Here is a 24,822-nt window from a genome sequence, read left to right on the forward strand (position 1 = left end):
ACAACCGGTCCAGGTGAACAGCTCTGCATCCCAGGCCCTCGGCACCCGTGGTGGCTGCTTCCCTTCCCTGGTGTCCCCAGGTCCTGGCTGTCGCTATTTTCTGGCGTGAGGGGAAGCTTTAATTCCACTGCTGATGAAATGTCCCAGCCAGGCTCCAAGTCTGTGGAGAAAATGAGTATGGAGTGAGAAAACAGCCCTCGACAAAGACAGGGGCGGGCTGGCGTCTCTGTCCAGCTGTGTGACTTCCGGCAGTCGTTTCAGCTCTTGAGCACCAGGTTGTTCATCATAAAATGAAGACGCCTTTGGTTCTTTCCAGCTCTGACACTGGGGGATCCAGGCACCTTGAGACCTGTCCCTGCCCCAGAGCCAGTGAGCCCTCCCTGCAGGGGTCTCACCGGGTCCTGGTCGCCTGGGCAGCCACCTTGATTCTTTCCCGTCTTCCCACTCCCCACACAGACGATGACCATGTTTGAAAATGTCACCCGGGCCTTGGCCAGGCAACTAAACCCTCGAGGGGACCTGACACCGCTTGACAGCCTCATTGACTTTAAGCGCTTCCATCCCTTCTGCCTGGTGCTGAGGAAGAGGAAGAGCACGCTGTTCTGGGGGGCCCGCTATGTCCGCACCGACTACACCCTCCTGGACGTGCTGGAGCCTGGCAGCTCCCCTTCAGGTCAGCCCCGGGCATGGGGCTGGGTGTGAGGGATGCTGAGGGATGGGGGCCCACAAGGAGGACCCCAAAGCCCCCTCTGCCCAGACTCGAATGGGTGTCATCTAAGCCAAAGCCCTTTTTAGGAGCTGAGGAGGCCGGGGGGAAGCGATACCCCTCAGCCCAGCTCCTCCTGCCATCTCCCTCCCGCAGATCCAAGAGACACTGGGAGCTTTGGCTTTAAGAATATGCTGGACGCCCGAGTGGAGGGTGAGGTGGATGTGCCAAAGACGGTGAAGGTGAGGGGGACCGCAGGGCTGTCCCGGAACAGCACCCTGGAAGTCCAGACACTCAGCGTGGCTCCCAAGGCCCTGGAGACCTTGCAGGGGGAGAGGTAAGAGGGGACAGGGCCGAGAGGTGACCAGAGGGGGCAGGGCAGTACATGGAAAGGGTGCTTTGGGCCCTGAGTTGAAAGGTGGGGCCTTCACACTGGCCTTCCCCAAGGTAGTCACTACAGGGGGGGCTCTTGTTCTGGCCTATGGGTGCAGCCAGGCCCTGCCCTAACCACTCCTCCCGGTCCTCCCACGGCCTCCAGGACCACCTTCAACTGTGAGGATGTTCACATTAGCCTGCTGTGTGACTTTGTAAATGTCACTTCATCTTTTCTGCAAAATATGGGGTTGGACGACAATCTCTGAGTTTCCTTCCAACTCTAAGACTGGGAAAGGGGAGGGGTGGGTCTTCACTGTGCCCTACTGAGGCCTGAACACAGTGTTTTGCTCCCATAAATGAAGCCTCCCCCTGGCCCCGTCCACACATCAGGCACGCCCTTGGGAATGCTGCCTCACGGCGCGAAGGGTGTGGCAGGTGCCACGTTGATGATGGGCACCGCGGATGTTTGGCTTGACGGGAAACTGACTGTTAAGTAGTTAAGTAGTAGTTGAAAGAAGGAGGTGAGGACTGGGGAGGCAGGAAGGAAGGGCTGGGACTTGGGAAGTCGCCTAGTAAGCATTTCTAGAGCTCTATTTACATAGCAAAGCACCCTATTACATGCTGGGGTGCACCTAGTACATCTTTGTCCAAGAACTTTGGGATCCAGGAGTGTGAAAAACACAAACCAAACCTGCAACTGTAATTATAATCCAAGGCAAGAAGTGGTAAGAGCCACAGGAATGGTTCTGTTAAGTCTTGTGGCCGGTCAGAGGGACTTCTGGCTGGGGAAATAAGCAAAGACCTCACAGAGGTGGCAGCTTATGATCTAGACATTGAAAGATGAGCAGAAATCGGACATGCAGGGCTGGGAGACAGGTATTACCAAGGCACACTGGCGAGAAATCTCAAAACAAGTATGGACGATGAACAGCCAGTTTGGGGGGAACAGAAGAGATACGAGTGGAAGGAGCGGGAGATGTTGAGTGGGCCCAGGTGACAGGTGTGCCGGGTGCTACATCAGGGGGATTGAACCACTCTGTAGGCACCAGGGAGACCCTGACAAAGCTCTGCTGTGTCTCATGACTCATCTGGCCAAATGGAGGAAGTGTCATATAGAGGAAGGGGGCCAGGGCTGTGAAGCAGGCAGATCAGGCAAGACAGTGTCCCACCGTTGTCAGTGAGGCAAGCTGAGGACCCGAGCTGGGGAGCAGCAGTCGGGATGAAGGGGTCGGAGTCAAAGCCTGTTGCAAACAGCAATCGAATGGACTGGGCATGGTGGCCGATCGCAGGATGAGAGTGGGGGTTTTGTCAAAGATGACACTGAGATTTGACTCAGGTGGTGGCATTCATTACAGGACATTAAAGGTGACATTACAGGTGACAAACAGGAAGAGAGAGGTCAGAGGTAGATTTGGAAGGAGATTGTGAGTTCCCTTGAGTGCGTGGCTCTGCTGACACACGGGCTGAGGATGGTTGCCAGGTCGTTGGAAATAAGATGTTGGAGCTCAGGAGAAAAGTCAAGGTGAAGACACACATGTGGTGGTGACAATGTAAGATTAAAGCTGTAGAAATGGGGGTGCTGTTGGGGGGAGTTCAGAGAATAGAGGAGTGAGAACAGAATCTTAGAGAACATAAAATTTTAGGGAACCAAATAACTGGAAAACGAGATGCAGACAGAGTGGATAAGATTTAGCATCAGGAAGGTGGGATAGAACCGGGGTGGTACAGTGCGATCGGAAGCCAAGAGTAGCCAGTGTCACATGGAGGGTTTGGACAACAGGGTCAAGCACTGCAGAGTTAGGGAAGGTCATTGAGTTTGACGGGTCAGAGGTCATTGTGATTTCCGCTGAGGAGTACTAACAGAAGGCAAATTACAGAGAATTTAGGAGCGAGCTGTGAGGAAGTAGACAGTGGGCGTGGGCATATCTTTTGAGATCTTTGCCAACTAAGTGCAGGAAAGAAACAGGGTGGTAATTTGAGAGAGTAGCAAGATCAAAGAAAGTGAATTTTCTAAGCTCTTTACATATCAGGGGGAAAAAGGAGTGAATTTGTTAGGATCAGGGACATGTTTACGTAGAGGAGCAAGTGGAGAGGAGGAACCCGTGTTAATGGTGCCAGAGAGGATAAGAGATGGAGAAAAAGGATCCCAGAAGAGATGAACGGGGAGGAAAGGGAGGAGAATCTGCCCTTGGACAGAAGAAAAAGGGGAGAAGGACACACCCGTGAGCCCTGTTCCGGGCAGGAGGGTCGCCAGAGCACTTCCCAGTTTATCTCCCAGCAGCCCTGGAGGTGGGCGCCATTGTCTTCATTTTACAGATGGGGCGACTAGGACTCAGGGAAGCCGCCCTGCCAGAGAGCAGGAGGTCTGGGTGTCAACTCAGTCTTACCCCAGAGTCCTCAGCCCTTCCCTGCTACCACAGTGTTTAGTTCCTAGGAACGACAGAAGAAAGGAGCAGGGCATGGCCCAGGCAGGGGAAGCTCTGAACGGTTCCCTCATGTCCTGCCTCAGGAAGCTGGTGGCAGATCACCCGTTCCTGAAGGAGATGCGAGATCGGGGAGAGAACCTGTACGTGGTGATGGAGGTGGTGGAGACAGTGCAGGAGGTCACCCTGGAGAGAGCTGGCAAGGCGGAGGGCTGCTTCTCCCTGCCCTTCTTTGCCCCCCTGGGGCTACAGGTTTGGCTCAAACACACACACACACACACACACACACACACACACACATGCATGTTTACATTCAGCCCCTTGTCAGAGGCTTCCTTGGTTCTGCACGATCGGTGCCCACACAGGACACTGAAAGAACACGCTCCTTCCCCCTGCTGGCCAGACACAATCCCCCTCGCTGGTCAGCGGGGCCCAGTGTAGGCAGATCCCTGTGCCAGATGCCACAGGAAACTTTTGGAAAAAGAGAAACTCAAACTCATGAGTTTTCCCCCATGGTGCTCCCAGCCTGAAGAGGAGGCATCCAGAAAGTTCTCAGGCTCATGGAGGAGACACATACTTTAAAGCCCCGAGACACAGGTTTGGAAAATTCAACGGAAATAAGTAATGCTCTGCAAATCTATAGCTATTGAGTATCAGTATTCAAGAGATTGTTTGGAATTGGGAGCCAGGAGTAGGGGCTAGTCATGGAAGGCTTCCTGAACAAAGTGAGCATGGGACAGATGGCACAGAAGAAGAAGGAGTCGGGGCCTGGGTGGAAGCCCTAAGGGGGGACAGGGTGATGCACAGGCAGGTGATGGAGCAGGTCTGCCCAGTTCCCTGCTCGGGTCTGAACCAGGAAGAGAGACACAGATCACTGGAGGGATGACTGGGGACACCACTGAAGTTCCCAACTTCTTACCTCCACAAATGCTCTCTGCCCTGACCCTGCTCCTGCCCCCACCCTACTCCCAATGTCTCATACTTCGGATCTCTCAGATTCACAAATCCTCATTGTCTGATCCTAGGGGTCCGTAAACCACAAGGAGGCTGTGACCATCCCCAAGGGCTGCGTCCTGGCCTTTCGAGTGAGACAGCTGATAGTCAAAGGCAAAGATGAGTGGGGTAAGCAGAGACGAGAATTATACACATGAATATGGAGGCATCCTGGTCCCCTCTTGTGGCAATGTCAGAGAATGAGCGAAGGAGTGTATTGTATCGTGGTCCGACTGCCAGGGACAGAGTGACAGGGGCTGCTCTGAGGAGGGGGTGAAGGGGCTCCTGAGTTCTGATCATCTCCTGGGTGCCAGGCACTGTGGTCGTTGATGGGAGGGGAGGGGGTACAAAAATGAACAAGCACAGCCTCTGCTTTCATTTGTCTGTGGCAAAAAGAGGAAAGAGACACAGACACTAGTACTAGAATGCAAGGCAGAAAATAGTGTTAACATAGGACAGAATCTACACAGGAAGAAAAGACTGCTTCCAGCAATGGAGGCTGAGCAGGGAATTAGAGGGGGCATTTGGGGGCAGGGTCCTAGCCCTTCTCAGATCCCCTGGGCTTGAGACCGGGAAGACAATATGGAGCAGCTGTTAAGCAACCTCCTGCTCTCCCTCTCTGGCCCCTCACAGATATTCCGCACATCTGCAATGACAACATGGAAACCTTCCCTCCCGGGGGTAAGTGAAATTGCTTCCAGACTCCCCCCATCTTCTGCCTGACGCTGACACTATCTGCTAAAATCCTAAACCCTCCACTCATACCATAATCCCCCAAGGAGCCCCTGCTTTTGTTTCCCAAGTCCCTAAGAGTGTCCATCTTCAACTTTAGGAAAGACAGATAGAGACATATAAATACTCCCCAAGAGAGACAGAGAAACAGAAAGACAGAGACCAGAAGGCACAATCGGAAGCAGAAATGAGACTTGGAGACAGTGTCTGTTCCCAAATTGCGGGGGCGGATGAGCTGACATAATCTCCATGTGTTTTTATAACGATCGCTGATAACGCTGCCTTGACAACTGTTTTAGATAAAGAGGCAAAAATGAGTTTTATGCTGACAGATGTGCATTGTTTCTGTCTTCAGAAAAACCAGGAGAGGAGAAGTTCATCCGTAAGTGTTTCCTTTCATTCACTGCAACTTTCTTGACTCAGAATTTTAAAACTCCAATCTTTTTCTTCCCTTCTCTGTGGGACTGACAGGGAAGATGGCAGAGCAGGTCTCAGCTAACAATTGTCCCTGAAACGTGGCAGAAATTCCAATAGCTTGGGAAAAAGCAGTGGAGGGGGAAAGTCTTTACGAGATGCCCGGGTGGTCTGATGCCTCAACCTTTGTCGCCAAGGGCCTCAGTAGCTGTCACCTGCTACACACACACCTGCAGCTCTGCCACCCAGCAACCAGGGCTGGAGCCTCTGAGTCACAGTGATGTCAGGAGCAAGAGTATCCTTAAGATAGCTGGGAGCTCCCAGGAGACAGACAGGACATATTTCCTCATCCTCCTTGGTGTCTCATCCCCTGGGTATGGCTGCCACTCTGAAAGATTACATTCTTACCTGGTTTTGTTTCTTTGTTATTTTCTCAGTTATCCAGGCATCTGATGTTGGTAAGGAATTTTGTGAGTTTCTCCCAAGACTTTGGCATGAAGGTGGCAGGAGGTGGAGTAAAGGGAAGGGAAGGGCTGAGTCCTGGGTCCCAGGGATTGGAGCCACTTCCAGGGAGCCACTCTCTCCAAAGCAGGCAGGACATGTTCTGGGGATGCCAGGCCCCCAGAGGACCAGGCTAAGGTTCGAGCTCTCCCTGGTCCACCCACATCCCTGGATGTACACGCACTGCTCTCTGGAACAGCCCCATCCTGGCCCTCACTCAGTCACCAGAGTCATTCTTCTTTGTCAAACTAACTCCTGAGAAGAAGAAATAGACCTTCTTCCTCAACTTTTAGCTGACGTCTTAGTGAACGCGAAGTCAATTGTGTACTGATTCGGGATGAGGCCTGGGGTCTCAGGGAATGTTAACTGTTGGGTTAGATGATACTACAGGTCTTGGCCACCTCCTTGTCCCAACCCTGAGGTAAGGGCTAGTGGATATCCTCATAACCTCGTTCCTTGGTGAAGAAGAAAGAGGCCAGGCTCCAGCTGGGGGCAGGGTGCGTGGACCTGAGGAGGGCGGAGAGTGAATGAGCCCTGCGGGGAGGATGCTTGCTGGACGGGGAGGGTGCCAGATGGAGTACCATGCGCCACATTCGCTGTCCCCATAGGGGACGTACACGAAGGCTTCAAGACTCTAAAAGAAGAGGTTCAGAGAGAGACCCAAGAAGTGGACAAGCTGAGCCCGGAGGGGCAAAGCTCCCTGCTCAGCTCCCTCAGCAAACTTCTAGGGAGGAAAAAGGAGCTACAAGACCTCGAGCTTGAGGTGAGGCCCCAGTGGAAGGATGGGAGAAGACAGGTTTTGGGGCGGGGAGAATTGCAGTTGGTGGGGGGATCTGACAGTGGCAGAAGGTGGCCAGTGGCCAGGGGAGTCAGTAGTGAGTACCTTCCCCAAGGCTGGCCAAGTGCCTTCAGGCTGCCAGGCCACTGCTGCTCCCTCTGTCCCCTGGAAAAGGCCAAACAGTGCAGATTCCTCCAAGGCACATGGTCCCTCTGATGGACGGAGGGCAGGCGGCAGGCCAGAAGGGCCCTCTGCTGGAAGGGGCTGGAACTTTCCCTTTCCAGTCCAATACTTTTTAGACCTTGATACCTCGAAAAAGAAATGGGGAAATGAGAGAGAGTTAACATGTCACAAGGGGCCGGGCGCGGTGGCTCACGCCTGTAATCCTAGCACTCTAGGAGGCCGAGGTGGGCGGATCGTTTGAGCTCAGGAGTTCGAGACCAGCCTGAGCAAGAGCGAGACCCCATCTCTACTAAAAATAGAAAGAAATTATACAGACAGCTAAATATATATATAGAAAAAATTAGCCGGGCATGGTGGCACATGCCTGTAGTCCCAGCTACTCGGGAGGCTGAGACAGTAGGATCGCTTGAGCCCAGGAGTCTGAGGTTGCTGTGAGCTAAGCTGACGCCACGGCACTCACACTAGCCTGGGCAACAGAGTGAGACTCTGTCTCAAAAAAAAAAAAAAAAACAAAAAAACATGTCACAAGGGATTGTTATGTGCCGGGCACCACATTGGGCTCTTTACCCGTGCTGTCTTCAATAGTCGCCTATCTTTCCCCACAGCTTGAAGGGGCTCTAGGCAAGGGACATGAAGTGACGCTGGAGGCACTCCCAAAAGACGTCCTGCTCTCAAAGGAGGCTATGGGTGCCATCCTCTATTTCCTTGGAGCACTAACAGGCAAGTGGGGAATAAGGTCTTCATTTATAGACCTTTTCAGTGATAGGAATGAATGACTTGAATGAGTTCCCAAAGGCATGAATAAATGGATGAGTGAATGACAGACAAAATATACCATGGTTAAGTAGTTTATATTTACATTTTTAAAAATTGGTTTCATGCCTAAGAATTCACTTGATCATCTTGGATGGTCTGAGAAGACAGCCTAGTCTGCTAATAGAGATTCAGAAATAACCCTAGTTTTATCAGCCACATAAGGCTGGGCACAGTGGCTCCCACCTGTAATCCCAGCATTTTGGGAGGCCAAGGCAGGAGGATCCCTTGAGGTCAGGAGTTTGAAGTTACAGCGAGCTATGTTTGCACCCCTGCACTTCAGCCTGGGTGACAGAGTGAGATCCTGTCTCTAAAAAAAAAAGGTAAAAAAAATAAAAAAAAAACAAAAAAAACTTCTGCATATAGCTAAGTTCATCCTGTCTATATTGATACCCGTTAGCTTTAATTTCTGGGGGTAACATCTTCTGATCTTGCCCCTAAATTCTATTCCTCCCTCTGTATGAAACATTCCCCCTCTTGGAAAAACTCTGTTCCTTCAGATGTTAACTGAAATATACAACTCCATGACCAAAGTAGACCTCTCAGCTCCAGCTCCCTTAACACCTGTATTGTAATTACATGTTACTCTGTCTTCATCACCAGACTGCAAGTCCCTTGAGGGAAGGGGGTACGATTTTCACCTAACACTCGGCAAAAGTGCCTGGCATAGAGCAGGCTTTCAACCATGAATGAATGAATGAATGCTGACATTCTGGAAGTGCACTATTTGGAATCTGTAGTCCACTCTGCACCAGCAACATACTCATCTCTATTTCTGCCTTTTTTTTTTTTTTTTTTTCTCCAGAGCTAAGTGAAGCCCAACAGAAACTGCTGGTAAAATCCATGGAGAAGAAGATCCTACCTGTGCAGCTAAAGCTGGTAAGAAAAAAAAAAGGCAGATGCTGGGAGAGTTTTAGAGCAGGTACAGCCAGTGGAAAGATGCAGATGTCGCTTAATGATAGAATGGTTCGAAGGGCGCCTATCTTTTCCCAGGAGCTCATGCACACCTCTTTCTCTCCATGCAAGAGGTAGAAGGCTGAATTTCTGGGATCTGGGTTGATCAGCCTGATCTTGGGAGACAAGACAGAAAATTCTGGCTTTGCTTATTCCTAGCCAAATAATGTGAGCAAAATTTTTAATGTATCTGTCTCAATTTATTCCTCTGTAAAATGGGGCTTAAAAATGTGCTGTTCACCATATAAAGCTATCCAAAGACCCAGATGGAGTTGTAATGTAAGGTAAAGTAAGGAGTTATAATCAGAGAAATATAGCCTTGGTGTGACTTTTATGAGTTAGGAGACAGGAAGAGAGTTTTCCAGTTCTTTCTTTTCATGCTGCTTTGGTTCCTTCTAGGTGGAGAGCACAATGGAACAGAATTTCCTCCAGGATAAAGAGAGTGTTTTCCCTCTGCGACCAGAGCTGCTCTCCTCCCTCGGGGAAGAGGAACTGACCCTCACGGAGGCCCTAGTGGGACTGAGTGGCCTGGAAGTGCAGAGATCCGGCCCCCAGTACACATGGGACCCAGACACCCTCCCTCGCCTCTGTGCCCTTTACGCTAGCCTCTCCCTCCTTCAGCTGCTCACCAAGGCTTCTTAACTTGCCTTTGCCACCTGCTTCATGCTTCTCGAATATCTTCCCAACCTCATCGTGCTGTGTCCTTAACACCCAAAGGCATTTCAGAGCCACCAGGCTGAGGATGACTGAAATCCTAGCTGGTCACCAACGATAACCAATTTCCACCTACCCCTCCCTGTCCCTCCAGCCCTGCAACCCACGAAGCCCATCTGTGGAGGTTTAAATCCTCTGGAAGTAGAAGCACTCAAACTTTTGAACTTATGAGCCATTTCAGCAAAACTGGAAAAATAAATTAATTAACTTCCTGTCCTAATCTCTCCTACTCGTACTTCCAAAAAGCAAGCTTCACTGGAATTAATGAAAAATAATATGTCAATCTTAGGATGAGGTATCTTTTGGTATTTTTGTTTAAAGAATTTATCATGAGGAAATTCTTAATTTGTGCCAGAAAAAGAAATTATCATTATCATACTACATAGAGATCATATGTACATGAACGCTACCCTCTTCTGTCCTCAGGCGAGCTGGAAGATGCTCAAACTGTGAAGGTGCAGAATGTGGGATCTAGATTCTGAAGTGAGAAGATCATCAAAGCAGCTTGTCTTCAAAGACGAGCATTTGGGGGTCCTCCCGCACTGGGTTGAGGGAAAGATCTACAGATATGTGGTAGAAACCCAAAACAAAAATAAGACAACTTTCGAGTACTGTTGAATAGAAAATGCAGATGGGTCTTCAAAAAAAAAAAGGAGGCCGGGCGCGGTGGCTCACGCCTGTAATCCTAGCACTCTGGGAGGCCGAGGCGGGTGGATCGCTGGAGGTCAGGAGTTCGAGACCAGCCTGAGTGAGACCCCGTCTCTACTAAAAATAGAAAGAAATTATATGGACAACTAAAATATATATATACAAAAAAAATTAGCCGGGCATGGTGGCGCATGCCTGTAGTCCCAGCTACTCGGGAGGCTGAGGCAGTAGGATCGCTTAAGCCCAGGAGTTTGAGGTTGCTGTGAGCTAGACTGACGCCACGGCACTCACTCTAGCCCGGGCAACAAAGCGAGACTCTGTCTCCAAAAAAAAAAAAAAAAAAAAGGAGAGAGAGCCCCAAGAATAAGACTGACCCAAACCTTTTAAAAATAAATCATGGTATTATCTTCTTTCACCTTTCTATGTTGAAATTCAGGGTGGTTGTGGGAGGAAGTAGTATGGGTAGGCTTAGCATATGGACTGGCTAATATGTATATTGCAATCTCATCAAACAGCTGTGTTTATATCAACCTCCTCCGCCTAAAGCTGGGTTTGAACATCCTTCACCAATCTCTTTTAAAGTAGTTTTATGGGTGGCATAATTTCTCTAAGGCTTTTGCCCCCAGGAGTCAGACTCTCCTCCTTCTTAGCCACCCCCTGCCCAAGCTGGTTCCCTCATTCACCAAGAATTCATGACCAACTGCCAAAGGCTTTGTGCAAATCCATCCTCCCCCACCCTGGGCATCTTCCAAAGCCTCACTGCATTGCTCATGGACTTACTCGGTTGTTATCTGCTGACTTAATTGTTTTTTCCTTGTGATGTAAACTTAATAGAGAGGTGAGCTAACATCCTAACCATCCAGAAGAGTAACTTCTTTGATTGTTAAGGATAAACAATAAATCTCGTCTGTTTTCTTCCTTACCATTCTCGCCCACCTTCAGTTACAGATACAGTGTTATGAAGAAGCTCTAGTGAATTTATTCCAGTGATGATTCAAAAGTCCTGTTATCCATCCCACAGCTGGGGGGGAGGGAGGGGAGGAGGGTGTAAGAGGACAGTTAAGGAGGAATTTGTCAAGGCATGTTTTCTAAAACTGGAGCACATATCTTTCCATTTAGAAAGTAGCTGTGTAATGCAAAGAACTATTTGCTGCAATCATATGAAAAGGGGAATACAAAAGATATGTAGGATATCATATATATATATAAAGAATATATAGGATATCATTTATATAAAAAGGAGGATATGGTCAAAACATATTCCCTGCCCTCTAGGTCCTTACAACAGGGCTAGATTGTCTCGTACAGTCCATCAAAGGTATAAAACCCAGGACTTCCATTTATAGGAGAGACGAACGTTGCAAGATAGGGAGTTTTTGTTTTGTGTCTTCATAAACTGGGAGCTGTATTCACCTCCTGGCTTCACCTACACTGCAGAGAATCAGTGGGGGAGTCCTTTGAAAAATAAGTGGGCAGGGTTTCCGGTCCAATTTCCTTCCCCTTAGGTACACCATTATTCTGTTCCCCATTTCACAACAGTGTCTGCCTGATGTACAAAGGCCCCCTCAACGGGCTTCCACCCTCTTTCCCCAACCCTCACAAAACACCGCAGCCCAGAGAGGGGCTAGCCCTGGGCCGTATGTAGGATGGACCCCTATCTTTTTAATAAATTGGAGTGATTTCTGCACAAATGCATCCTTTCCACCATGCGCACTCCCGGGCTGCAGAAATGTTATGCCTTATTTACAGCACTAAGCTAAAATCTGACAAAGAAGTCTGGATCCCATAGGATTTTTCCTACTCTCCAGTTCAGTTTATTAATTTAAGCCCAACAGCCCCTAGCTCCACGTCCCTCCTTCGCAGCCTTCTTTCCTTCCCAGGCGCCGGATGCACCGGGCGGCCGTTGAGCACCTGCCGAGCGGATCTGGAAGGCGACCCAGGCCCAGGGCAAACTGAGCGAGCTTGGGGGCAAAACCCGCCCGGCAACTCATGACGTCATCTCGCCCGGCGCTCGGATAGGCGGTACCAACTCCACGCCGGTCGGGGTGCTCCTAGAGTCCATTGTAACCCAGGTTGGAGCCTGAGGGGACCTCTCGTGGACATCCACAGAAATGCACCCCAGAGGAACATAAAAGAAAATCAACACGCTTAAGTACTCGAAAGAAAGTCCCACAAACCCATACAGGCTCCTCCCCGCTCCTTCCTCGAAGATCCGCCTCCATTCTGTACCTCGGCTGTTGATTTCTCTCCCCTTTGTTGAGTCGGCCATCGGCCCGCCGGGCCTGGCGTTACCCAGAAAGCCCAGCGCTGGGAAGGGGTTTGCAGCTGCTCCGTCATCGTGCGGCCTGACGGTAGCCCGCGCTCGTGTGCAGGCCCGGCTCGGTTCCTGGTCCCGGGCGCGAGGGTTCACGCGAGGCCCCGGCCTCGGCCCCTGGTCTAGGCCGCGACCCCGGGCGCCATGAAGCAGGAGGGCTCGGCGCGGCGCCGCGGCGCGGACAAGACGAAGCCGCCGCCCGGCGGAGGGGAACAAGAACCACCACCGCCCCCGGCCCCCCAGGATGTGGAGATGAAAGAGGAGGCGGCGGCGGGTGGCGGATCCACGGGGGAGGCAGACGGCAAGACGGCGGCGGCAGCGGCTGAGCACTCCCAGCGAGAGCTGGACACTGTCACCTTGGAGGGTAGGGTAGCCTGGGCCGGAGACGTGCCACGATCACGGGTGACAGCTTCTCCTTGGGACCCCAGCGCAGCCTCCTCCCCGCCTCCCCCCGCAGTTCCTTGGGATCACCCCTAGATGCCTGCCCCCTCTACCCTGACACTCCCGTCTCCAGCCCGGGAACTACTCCCCTCACATCCCCCCGCTCCCCGATCTGGGGTTGTATTTAGATCTAGGTCTTAGTGGGCCTGGGGACTCAGTCTTCTAAGCCCTCCCCTCTGATCTCCATTTGCATCCCACCCCACTGATTCTAGCACCCCCAGTGTATATGATTGATTCTTTAGGAAAGCAGTGTTTGTGTTTATGTTTGTGAAGAGGACCGGGATGACACAGACTACTGGCCCCTGAGTTTTAAGAGTGTACAAAAGGTTTCTATGGTCCTAACTGCCTTTAAGCAAACTCCCCTAAAAGAACCATTTCGACCCAGTATCTTGTTTCATAATTTATCTAATTGAAGTGTCCAAATGATCCCATTGCTCTTTTCCTCTTCCTTCAGGTTCCTACTCCTACTCTGTTTCTAGAGGGTTTAAACACACACTTAAACTTTTTAGGTGTCATCTTTGAGTTCAATACTCACCTTTGGCTTTTCCCACTTAGAGCATCCTGTCTACAATTGAAGTGGGTAAAGTGAGACCTTCCCACTGTGATCCTGGTTCTGTTTTCCTGGTTCTGGATCAAGTGGAACCAAACTACTTATTGAGTTTTTTGGTGGTGATTTTTTGTTTTTTGAGGCAAAATCTTACTCTGTTGCCCTGGGTAGAGTGCAGTGGGGTCCTCGTAGCTCACAGCAACCTCAAACTCCTGGGCTCAAGTGATCCTCCTGCCTCAGCCTCCCGAGTCGCCAGGACTACAGGTGTATGCCAAGATGCCCCGCTAATTTTTTCTATTTTTAGTAGAGACAGGGTCTCACTCTTCCTCAGGCTGGACTTGAACTTCCTGAGCTCAAGCAATTCTCCCGCCTCAGCCTCCCAGAGTGCTAGGATTACAGGTGTGAGCCACTGCACCTGGCCTACTTACTGGGTTTTCTTTTTACTTAACTGCGTGAGAAACTAGCTCAAAAACATTGAGATAAGCAAAGTTATGCTCCTAGATGGTGCTTTTGATAATGTGATAGTGTTGACTGCATCAGTTCATACTCTAAAGTTGAGCAACAGGATCAGTATCTAACAGAGATCCTTTTACCTCTAGCGATAACCTTTTACCAATAGTAATAGCCAGTGGCAAAGGTGCCACTTAACATTACCTACTGGGTATGTTTATTACGAACACTTCAATTTCTTATTATAAAGTAAGTCACATTCATTGTAGCAATTTTGTAAAGTATGAGAGGTCAGAAGTAGCAGGGAAAAAAATCATGGCTTATTTTTGTTCCTATGAATATTTGAGCTGCTCTCGTGTAATTGATGCAGTTTGTATCAGAGTGTACCAAAATACAGATGATTTTGAATTTTGTGTATTTTCATTTAACATATCCATAAATATAATCAGCATTCAATTTATTTCAGAAACTTTTATTGAATACTTAATATAGTAGTTAAGAGTACAGGCTCTGGAATTAGTTTCCTCATCTGTATGAATGAGAGTGATAGTACCTACTTTATTGGGTTGTTGTAAACATTAAAATGCTTAGAACTGTGTGTAGCACATGGTGAACACATAGTAAACCTTCCATAAATATCAGCTGCTGTTATTATTATATCACTAATGTGGCGCAGACACTGTGTGCTAAGTGCTGAGTAAACAAAAGTGACTAAGAAACAACCAACTGATAGCATTCCCTTGTTGGTAGACATCTAAACTGTTTCTAGTTTTTTCTTGTGACAAGTAGCTTTGCAACTTTGTGCCCAAGTTTTTTACTCTACTTGTATTATTATTTCTTTAGTGTAGATTCCCAGAATTTATATGCCTGGCTCAAAAAAGATGAACATTCTTAAGGTTTTTGATAGATATTGTCCAGAAAAACTATGCTGATTTACATTATACCAGAACAAATGTACTTTTCACTGTATTCTGTAATTTTTTAAATATTGCTAATTTGGTAGTTGAAAAATGTTTCCACTTGCAATTATTCAAGTACTACTGAAATATACTGTTTGTCTAGTAGCTATTTTTTTATTGTTATAAAAGATAAAAATGAACACCCAGCTAATTTTTTCTATTTTTAGTTGTCTGGCTAATTTTTTCTATTTTTAGTAGAGACAGGGGTCTCACTTTTGCTCAGGCTGGTCTCGAACTCCTGAGCTCAAGTGATCCTCCTGCCTGAGCCTCCCAGATTACAGGAATGAGCCACCATGCCCGGCCTATTAGCTGTTTATCTTTCCTCTTCTATGTATGTCTGTTCATGTCCATTTTTATTTTGAAATTACAGCAATATAGTTTCTCTTAACCATTTATACACGTTCTTTGTAGAATGAAAATGTGAATCTTTGATCACATTTGTTGCAAATATTTTTCTTTTGTTTATGCAATTATCCAGAAGTCAAGTTCATCAATCTTTTGTTTGAGTATGTGATTTCTCCCATTGTTTACATTTAGAAAGTCTTTTCCTATTTTGAGATCTGATAAATCTCCACCTATTTCTTTTGTTTTTTATTTATTCTTTTCTTCCTCGGTCAGCCTCTACCCCATCCCCCACCCCAGCTATATTTTTCCTTGCCTCTTGATTATGTTTTTAAAAATCAAGGTGTGGAATCTGTAAATATTGCTTAACCCCATTAGGGCAAAAGAGATGACTGGCCACATATTGTCCCTTTGTGAGAGGCTCCACAGATCTGCTTGCCTAAGGTGGTGGGGCACTAGGACGAGTGGGAAGTAACATCGGTTTTGTCTCCTCCGGTCCTCTGCAGACATCAAGGAGCATGTGAAACAGCTGGAGAAGGCCGTTTCGGGCAAGGAGCCGAGATTCGTGCTGCGGGCCCTGCGGATGCTGCCTTCCACTTCACGCCGCCTCAACCACTATGTTCTGTATAAAGCTGTGCATGGCTTCTTCACCTCAAACAATGCCACTCGAGACTTCTTGCTCCCCTTCCTGGAAGAGGTGAGTGGGTTGGGCCAACTTAAAGGCTGCATGCTTGGTTTCAGACCCCAGGATAGAATTATTCCCCATCCTGAAGACCTGTCTTACTACCGTAGCACAAAGAGTGAAGCCAAAGCAGCCCATTTTAATACTCATTTGCCCAGTGACAAATGAGTATTTGTCTGGTGTGGTGATTTAATCTCTCTACTTAGATTGTGGGCTCCTTGACTGTGGGTTCCTTACGTCACCCTTTATATCCCCGCTAGATTCTGTAAAGGAGACTGTTACACTCCTGTAATACTTTGTTGTATTATCATATTGCCAGCCTCCTTGACTTCTTTGGGAAAGACTGTGTCTTTATGTTTGTATCCCCAGCACCTAGCAAAATATTGGCACATAGTAGACACTCAATAAATATATGTTGAAATACACAGTGGGTGCTCAATACATTCTTGGTTGATTACTGAGCTTTTCCATGGTAACTTCTGTCCTCTCCTAGCCCATGGACACAGAAGCCGATTTACAGTTCCGGCCCCGCACAGGAAAAGCGGCATCGGCACCCCTCCTGCCTGAGGTCGAAGCCTATCTCCAGCTCCTCATGGTCATCTTTCTGATGAACAGCAAGCGCTACAAAGAGGTATCCAGGATGCAGTGCGAGCTGCGAGCGATTAATGAGCCCCAAGCAGTACAAGGGGTTTGCAGGGGAGATTGTCCCTGGTGAGGAAGTGGAGATAATCACTGGGTTCCTAAGAGCCGTCCCCCAGACTCTTCGGAAGGCCCCTCCCCTCCTGCTCCGGGTGCTGTGGGAACGGGCTGGCAGTGCTCATTCTGTACCTGCCTGTGCTGTGATACTGTTGTTGTAGATTCTTTTGGGGGAAGTGGGGGATTTGAAGACAAAGACCTGGGTTCCAATCCCAACTATACCCTAGGCAAATTAATTTTTCCCATATTCTCATACGTAAAATGAGGATGACAATGCCTACCTTATAAGATTGTTGTTAGCATTACCTTTTTTTTTTTTTTTTTTGAGACAGTCTCTCTTTGTTGCCCAGGCTACAGTGCCATGGTGTCATCATAGCTCACGGCAACCTCAAACTCCCAGGCTCAAGCGATCCTCCTGCCTCAGCCTCCTGAGTAGCTGGGACTATGTAGAGGTGCATGCCACCACACCTGGCTAATTTTTTCTATTTTTTTGTAGAGATGAGGTCTCACTCTTGCCCAGGCTGGTCACAGAATTCCTGGCTTTAAGTGATCCTCCCACCTCAGCCTCCCAAAGTGCTGGGATTATAGGCATGAGCCATTGCACGCAGCCTGGCTCTTTCACTTAGCATAATGTTTTTAAGGTGTATCCGTGTTGTAGCATGTATCAGCACTTCATTTCTTTTCATAGTTGAATGATGATCCATCCTGGATATAACCACATTTTGTTTATCCATTTATCAGTTGGGGAACACTTGGGTTGTTTCTACTTTTTGGTTATTATAAATAATGCTCCTGTGAACGTTTGTGTACAAGGTTTTTTTAGTTTTGTTTTTCCTTTTTTTTAGATTTTTTGTCATATACAAACTTTTATGTGAATGTATGTTTCAGTACTCTTGGAGGTAGACCTAGGAGGGGAACTGCTGGCATATGAGAACTCCATGCGTAACCTTGGGAGGAACTGCCATTGATGGCCTCTCGGCTTCCTCCCCAGGCACAGAAAATCTCTGACGACCTGATGCAGAAGATCAGTACTCAGAACCGCCGGGCCCTGGACCTTGTGGCTGCAAAGTGTTACTACTATCACGCCCGGGTCTATGAGTTCCTGGACAAGCTGGATGTGGTGCGCAGGTACAGGGGGCCAAGGGGCTCACTGGCGGCCCTTGGGGTCAGAGACTTGATGAGTCACTACCACGGAGCAGTGAGCCTGCGGAGGGCGGTGAGCTGGCAGATGTGAGGTGCCCAGCAAAAATAGGGGTCATGGCTAACATGCCCTGAGCCGTGCAAGGGGTTCCGGAGAGAGACCAATTCTAGATGACAAATGGCTAACTGTTGGGCTATTAGGAACTGTCCCCCAGACTGTTCCCTTCACCCCACATCAGGGGAGGACTGACCAGTGGGTTAGGGGTGGAGGGACAGGCTGGAAAACACTTTACTTCTTTCCTCAGAACCTGCAGTAGCTCCTCCTTTCTCTCAAGGAAAAGCCAAAGTCCTCATGATGGCTTTTAAGGCCCAACACACTCTGCCCTGTTACAGCCTCCCTGGCTTCACCTCCTGCTTCCCCCGGCTGGCTCCTGTCAGCCCCCCGGCCTCCTGCTCTTCCTCGGGTGTGCCGGGCGCACTCTTCCTCAGAGCCTTGGCTCTGGCTCTCCCCCTGCCGAGAGCACCATCTCGCTGCCTCCGTCAGCCTTCGCGGGACTGTTCCCTCCTTAGCAAGTCCCGTGGTGACCCAGCTGTTGAGATGCACAGCCCCATCTCTCTCACCTCCTGCGTTCCTCGTCACACTTACCCTGACTCCTTCACGGCCCTGCCACCTTCTGTCATGCCACATGGTATACTTCATCATGATCGTTGCCTGTCTTCTCCACTGAGTTCCCCGAGCACAGGGTTTTGTCCTTTTTGTGCATGTAGAATAGTGTTTCCCACGGTGGGCAGTCAGTAGTTGACTATTCAGTAAATAACCAGGAAAGTAATTTGTATCACATTTTTGAGGCCAAGCTTGAGAGTGAATGAAGACTCAAAGGCAGTTCAAAGAGTTGTAATTTGAAGCCTCTGACATCCTCTTTCCTTTCCTCCTTGCAGCTTCTTGCACGCTCGGCTCCGGACAGCCACCCTGCGGCATGACGCAGACGGGCAGGCCACCCTGCTGAACCTCCTGCTGCGGAATTACCTACACTACAGCTTGTACGACCAGGCCGAGAAGCTGGTGTCCAAGTCCGTGTTCCCTGAGCAGGCCAACAACAATGAGTGGGCAAGGTACCTCTACTACACAGGTGAGCAGAGGGCCCAGCCCACAGTCAGAAGGTGGCTCAGGCTCACTTGGTGCAGATTTTCTAGGGGTGATGCATGGGAGGCCCATTTGGCACTCTGGTTTGCTATGGCTGATGCCACCCTCTTGACCCACTCTCCTTTCCTCCACACCCAGGGCGCATCAAAGCCATCCAGCTGGAGTACTCAGAGGCCCGGAGAACAATGACCAATGCCCTTCGCAAGGCCCCTCAGCACACAGCTGTCGGCTTCAAACAGACGGTGAGCCACGGTTACCACCATCCCATCGCCTCTTACTGTCTGGTACCACTCCAGTCTTTCCCTGTACAAGGGGCCCAGGAAGGCATCCTTCGTCTTCCTTATCCAAAAGGTTGCTTCAGGTGTGTGTCTGTGCGCATCATTTTCCAGACCACATGAAGCAGGCATTACCTGCTCCTCTGGCAGGTGTGTTCAGAGTGTCCTGATTCCCTGCACTCCTGACAGGTATTCCAGGTGTGGGCCTGGATCGTGTTGATAAACCCCAGGCTCTTACCGGTCCCTCACATGCCCATTTAGGAGCAGTGCTGTCTGGGGCCAAGGAACCCAGAAAATCTCCATACAGCTGACTGGCTCGAGTGCAGATAAACCTTGGCCACCTAGGAACTGTCAGGCACCAAGTATTTTTTTGAGTGTTGACGTTGGTGTTAGACACTGTGAGGGACAGGAAAGAAGGATCAGAAATGGTATTTCTGGCCGGGCACAGTGTCTCATGCCTAGAATCCTGGCACTTTGGGAGGTCTAGGTGGGAAGATTGCTTGAGGCCAGGAGTTCGAGACCAGCCTGAGCAAAAGTGAGACCCCCGTCTCTACAAAAAGTAGAAAACTTAGTCAGCCATGGTGGCGCATGCCTATAGTCCCGGCTACTCAGAAGGCTGAGGCAGGAGGATCACTTGATCCCAGGAGTTTGAGGTTACAGTGAGCTGTGATGATTAGAGATAATATTTTGAAGAAATAGATAAAGAATTCTCTTTGTTGATTCAGAAAGCTTGAGGGCCTATGTAAAATCACAGAGCCCAGCCAGAATTTGGACCCAATCTTCCCAACTACAAAGCTCTGCTCCTGCCTTAATACAACATCCACCTCCGTGGTGCCCTTGACAGGGAATGGGAGGAACATGTGTCATGATTAGGTCAGTGCAGTGGAAAATTCATTTTTTTTTCTTTTTTTAATTTTTTTCACACACACACATACACAAACAGTCTCCCTTCTCACTCACGGCCTCACTCTCACCCTCCGGGTCTCGCACACTCACGAAGTCACCACCACACTCAGGTCTCTCTCACACACCTCATTTTGTTTCTGTTCAGAAGTTCAGAGAAAGACAGATTTGTTTTCCTTTTTTTTTTGAGACAGAGTCTCGCTCTGTTGCCTGGACTAGAGTGCCGTGGCGTCAGCCTAGCTCACAGCAACCTCAAACTCCTGGGCTCAAGCGATCCTCCTGCCTCAGCCTCCCGAGTAGATGGGACTACAGGCATGCACCACCACGCCCGGCTAATTTTTCTGTATATATATTTTTAGCTGTCCATATAATTTTTTTCTATTTTTTTAGTAGAGACGGGGTCTCGCTCTTGCTCAGGCTGGTCTCAAACTCCTGACCTTGAGCGATCCTCCCGCCTCGAGGCCTCCCAGAGTGCTGGGATTACAGGCGTGAGCCACCACGCCCGGCCTTAAAGGCAGAGCTTTGATTCCATGCCAGCACGGGTTTTCAGGGGGCTCCTCTCTCTGGGCCTAAACACGGTGCTGCCTTTCCATCTCCCAGTGCGTCTCACTGAGTTGACGCCCCATTTCGTTTTCTTCTTCCACCGGTGGGGCTCCCCGCCCGCTGTGTTCCGGCGTCGCTGTCCAGGTGCACAAGCTTCTCATCGTGGTGGAGCTGTTGCTGGGGGAGATCCCCGACCGGCTGCAGTTCCGTCAGCCCTCCCTCAAGCGCTCGCTCATGCCCTACTTCCTCCTCACCCAAGGTAAGGCCGTCCCCAGCCCCCACGCCTGCCAGACCCCTTCCACTGGGGCCTCTGGGACCTGTGCCCGTTTGCATTATCCAATCCTCTCCTGTCCCTCTGCAGCTGTCAGGACGGGAAACCTAGCCAAGTTCAACCAGGTCCTGGATCAGTTTGGGGAGAAGTTTCAAGCAGATGGGACCTACACCCTGATTATCCGACTGCGACACAATGTCATTAAGACAGGTGTGGATCAGGGTCTGGGGGGGCCGTTGGAGGACCTGGAGCCAGGCTGGGCTTCTCCAGGGGCCAGGGCCAGCGTTGCGGGTGAAAGTGGGCGGGCGAGGCGTCTGTGCCCGCCCTGCCCACCGCACTGCGCCTTCCTCTCCCAGGTGTACGCATGATCAGCCTCTCCTACTCCCGAATCTCCCTGGCCGACATCGCCCAGAAACTACAGCTGGATAGCCCCGAAGATGCAGAGTTCATCGTTGCCAAGGTGGGGCTGGTTCAGGAACCACAGTGGCCAGGTTGTCACTGTCCTGCCAATTTCAGGCGGTGGCAGTGGGAGGAGATTGGCCACGGAGGGAAATAGGTAAAGCAGTGGCGCAGTCCTTTAGGGAGTGCCAGTCGTTTGCCGTGAAGCCAGTAAGTAGCCAGAGAGAGAACGAGAGCGCATGTGAGTGTCTGAGCGTGAGGACAGAGGAATAGGATGGGACGTGATGTTCTCAGACTTAGAAGATGGTTTTTTGGCGACCCTCCCTGCCTTTGGGGCTTTGCAGGCCATCCGGGATGGCGTCATTGAGGCCAGCATCAACCACGAGAAGGGCTACGTCCAGTCCAAGGAGATGATCGACATCTATTCCACCCGAGAGCCCCAGCTGGCCTTCCACCAGCGCATCTCCTTCTGCCTGGACATCCACAACATGTCCGTCAAGGTGAGACGCCCCTGCCCCACACCACGGCCGCCTCAGCGAAGGCCAGCCGGCTTCGTGGCCCAGTTCCCAGCCATCTGTGTAGAGTCATGGAGCGGCAGGGCACAGGCTACAGAGGGGAAGGGCCTTGGCAAGGGTCCACAGCCAGTTGCTTGGGTGGGCACTCCTAGCGCTTTTAAGGGATGTGGTCACCAGGGAGGACCAGACGGGGATTCAGGGTGCAAGGTTCTAGATCTGTCTCCAAATTTGAGTCATTTAACTTCCCTGAGCCTCTGTTTCTCTGTCTGTGGAGCTGACGGTGAGGGATTACCTGTCCTGCCTGCTTCGCAGGGTTGGTAAGATTAAATGAAATCACTGTATTGGGGCACGTAATGAAGTCTAATTTGTGTAAAATGGGCTGATATCTGGCTCCACAAAAGGTTATTAAGCCCTTGGCCTCTGTCGGGCACCGAGTTTGATGCTGTTACTCCTTGGTTGCCGTATTTTTTTCCAGTCTCTTTGTCCCAGGAAACCAGGGATATCTCGGCCTTGCTTAATCCAGCAAAGCCATACTCAGCATGACACACAAGGCCATTTGGTCCGTTATGTCTGATCTCGCCTCCCCTCCCCTACTGCCCCCCACCCCCTCAACCAGCCCCACCGTCCCCAGGCCAGGCCTCTCACGTGTGGCATCCTCCGCCTGGAAGGCCTCTCCCCGTTCCCACAGGCAGTGCGTTCCTCCTCTTCCTCCTCCCTGCCCACCGGAGAGGGTTGCTCATTTACTCCTCCAAATTCTAATTCTCCTCTTAGCATGTACCACAGGGTATTGTAACAGGTCCTTTCTGGGCCGAGCTCCCCACTGGCCTAGATTGGAGAGTGGCCCGTCTTGTTCCCTGTCGCTGTGTGGCAGTCGGGGAGCGAGGGGTGCTCCGCTTCCTGCCCTCCTTCACCTGCTCCTCTCTCTGCGGTGCTCCAGGCCATGCGGTTCCCTCCGAAATCCTACAACAAGGACCTGGAGTCGGCAGAGGTAAGCCTGCGTCCCGGGCAGGGCCGAAAGGTCAGACTGGCACGCAGAAAGGGCAGGGGGGGTGTCTGGAAGGGTGGGGAGCTGCCCCGAAGCTTTGGCCTCACAGCACCTCTCTCCGCAGGAGCGGCGTGAGCGAGAGCAGCAAGACTTGGAGTTTGCCAAGGAGATGGCGGAAGATGACGACGACAGCTTCCCTTGAGCTAGGGGGCTGGGGAGGGGTGGGGTGAGTGGGGACCGGCTCTTTCTCTTTCCCCCTTGGGGGTCCCCTGCCCAAGGAACTGGCCCCCTTTTCCCACACACACAGCTCACAGACTGCAGGGGGTGAGGGGTGCTGGGAGCCGGCCACCCCCACCTCACCCGGGGCCCCTCCCCAGCCAGTGACTTAGCACAAGCGGGCAGGAGGGCGGGCAGGTGGCCCCCCCAGGGCAGGGTCCTGGCTGGTGGCGTGGGCGGCAGGCGGGTGGTAGTAGCCTTGTGCTGCTCTCTAGGGAGGAGGGCATGGAATTGGGACATGTTGGGTTGTATGTTTTTTGAAGCTTCAATTACAATTTTTAAACAATAAAAAGTTCTCCAAAGCTCTCTGGGCAGCAGTTACTATACTTCGTGCTCATGGCAGCAATGTGGACGGGGCCACGTTTTTGTCTTGGTCTTGGAGTTCTTGCCCAGGTGTCACTGGGCCTGCGTGTCTGCAGAGCGGGAGGAAGCCCAGCCGAGTGGAGAGAGCCCGGGCTGGGGCGGAAGCGCCCGGCTTCACTGTTCTGTCTGTCTGGCTCTCAGATACCGGCAGGCCACTAACCTCTCAGGCTCCTCTCCCCCATCTGTCAAATAAAGGATTAGGCTCAGTGACTTCCTGGCTCTTAAAACTAAGACTCTAGACTTCTAGAGGCTCAAAGAAAGAGGCTGACCGTCAGGGAGGTGCACAGAGAAGAGCATGGCAGGTTGACAGCAGGGTTGGCCCGCTTGGCCTGTGCTGTGGGGGACGGGCTCCTCGCTGAGCGGAGCTGGTGGGGTCAGGCCGGAGGGGGCTCCCCTGTGGCCCCCACCCATCAACTGCAGCCGCGCACAGTGGGAAACACGCCTGCCCTGGTCTACAGGCCTCGCCACGCACAACAGTGCTCCCCGCATTGGGTCATTGAATTATTCATGTGTTCTCCGCTAGCACCTGCGACGTTGCTGTACATGTCCTCTTTGTTCCTGCCAAGCCCTCTCATCTGAAGAATACCTGCCGGCTGCTGCCTCTCCTTAGCTGCCTCCCCTCCCTACCTGAACCTGCCACATCCTCCAGGCTTCCTGGTGCACAATGATTGATTTAGGCCCTGGTTTTAGGGCCACTCGCCTGATGATCAAACGCTTCTCTTAGGAGGTGGTTGCTGCGAACGCTTTGCCTTCCCGCCAGCCGGAAGCTCTTCCGGTGTCCCTGGCCTTGCCCAGTGTCTGGCACACCGTGGGTTCCATGAAGTCTTGTTAGGAAAGGTCACCGTGCAGTCACCAGCTGCAGATTGTCATCTCCCAGTCCAGGCACACCTTGTTTCATTGTGCTTCACAGATACTGTGATGTTTTACACATCCAAGGTTTGTGGCAACCCTATGTCAAGGAAGTCTCCCGGCACCATTTTTCCAAGAGCATGTGCTGACTTAGTGTCTCCGTGTCACATTTTGGTACTTTTTGCAATATTTCTTTTGTTGTTGTTTTGGTTTATTGTTGTTGAGACAGGGTCTCACTTTTTTGCCCAGGCTAGAGTGCAGTGGTATCATGGCTCACAGCAACCTCAAACTCGGGCTCAGGCCATCCTCCTGCCCCAGCCTTCCAGGTAGCTGGGACTATAGGCAAGAGCCACCATGCCCGTCTAATTTTTCTATTTTTTGTAGAGACGGGGTCTCACTCTTGCTCAGGCTGGTCTCACACTCCTGGCCTCGAGCGATCCTCCTGCCTCAGCCTCCCAAAGTGCTAGGATTACAGGCGTGACCTACCACACCAG

The 24,822-nt window shown here is 50.7% G+C and overlaps 2 protein-coding genes across 2 annotated transcripts; both read left to right on the forward strand.

Annotated features, from left to right (window-relative positions):
• Window positions 1-459: 459 nt before the first annotated feature.
• Window positions 460-9,514, forward strand: GSDMA (gasdermin A). The gene is made up of 11 exons (XM_069481347.1): window positions 460-673; window positions 863-1,043; window positions 3,591-3,756; window positions 4,530-4,626; window positions 5,131-5,178; window positions 5,585-5,611; window positions 6,081-6,101; window positions 6,753-6,907; window positions 7,711-7,825; window positions 8,724-8,797; window positions 9,272-9,514. Exons 1-11 carry the CDS (start codon window positions 460-462, stop codon window positions 9,512-9,514), a joined length of 1,341 nt encoding a protein of 446 aa, XP_069337448.1.
• Window positions 9,515-12,527: 3,013 nt separating this feature from the next.
• Window positions 12,528-23,419, forward strand: PSMD3 (proteasome 26S subunit, non-ATPase 3). The gene is made up of 12 exons (XM_069482484.1): window positions 12,528-12,912; window positions 15,794-15,984; window positions 16,463-16,600; window positions 17,657-17,793; window positions 18,745-18,935; window positions 19,088-19,191; window positions 20,815-20,929; window positions 21,032-21,151; window positions 21,298-21,401; window positions 21,685-21,840; window positions 22,793-22,843; window positions 22,965-23,419. Exons 1-12 carry the CDS (start codon window positions 12,693-12,695, stop codon window positions 23,040-23,042), a joined length of 1,605 nt encoding a protein of 534 aa, XP_069338585.1. The 5' UTR covers window positions 12,528-12,692; the 3' UTR covers window positions 23,043-23,419.
• Window positions 23,420-24,822: the final 1,403 nt, after the last annotated feature.

This window comes from Eulemur rufifrons, chromosome 9 (assembly GCF_041146395.1).
Source record: "Eulemur rufifrons isolate Redbay chromosome 9, OSU_ERuf_1, whole genome shotgun sequence".
Classification (NCBI taxonomy): domain Eukaryota; kingdom Metazoa; phylum Chordata; class Mammalia; order Primates; family Lemuridae; genus Eulemur; species Eulemur rufifrons.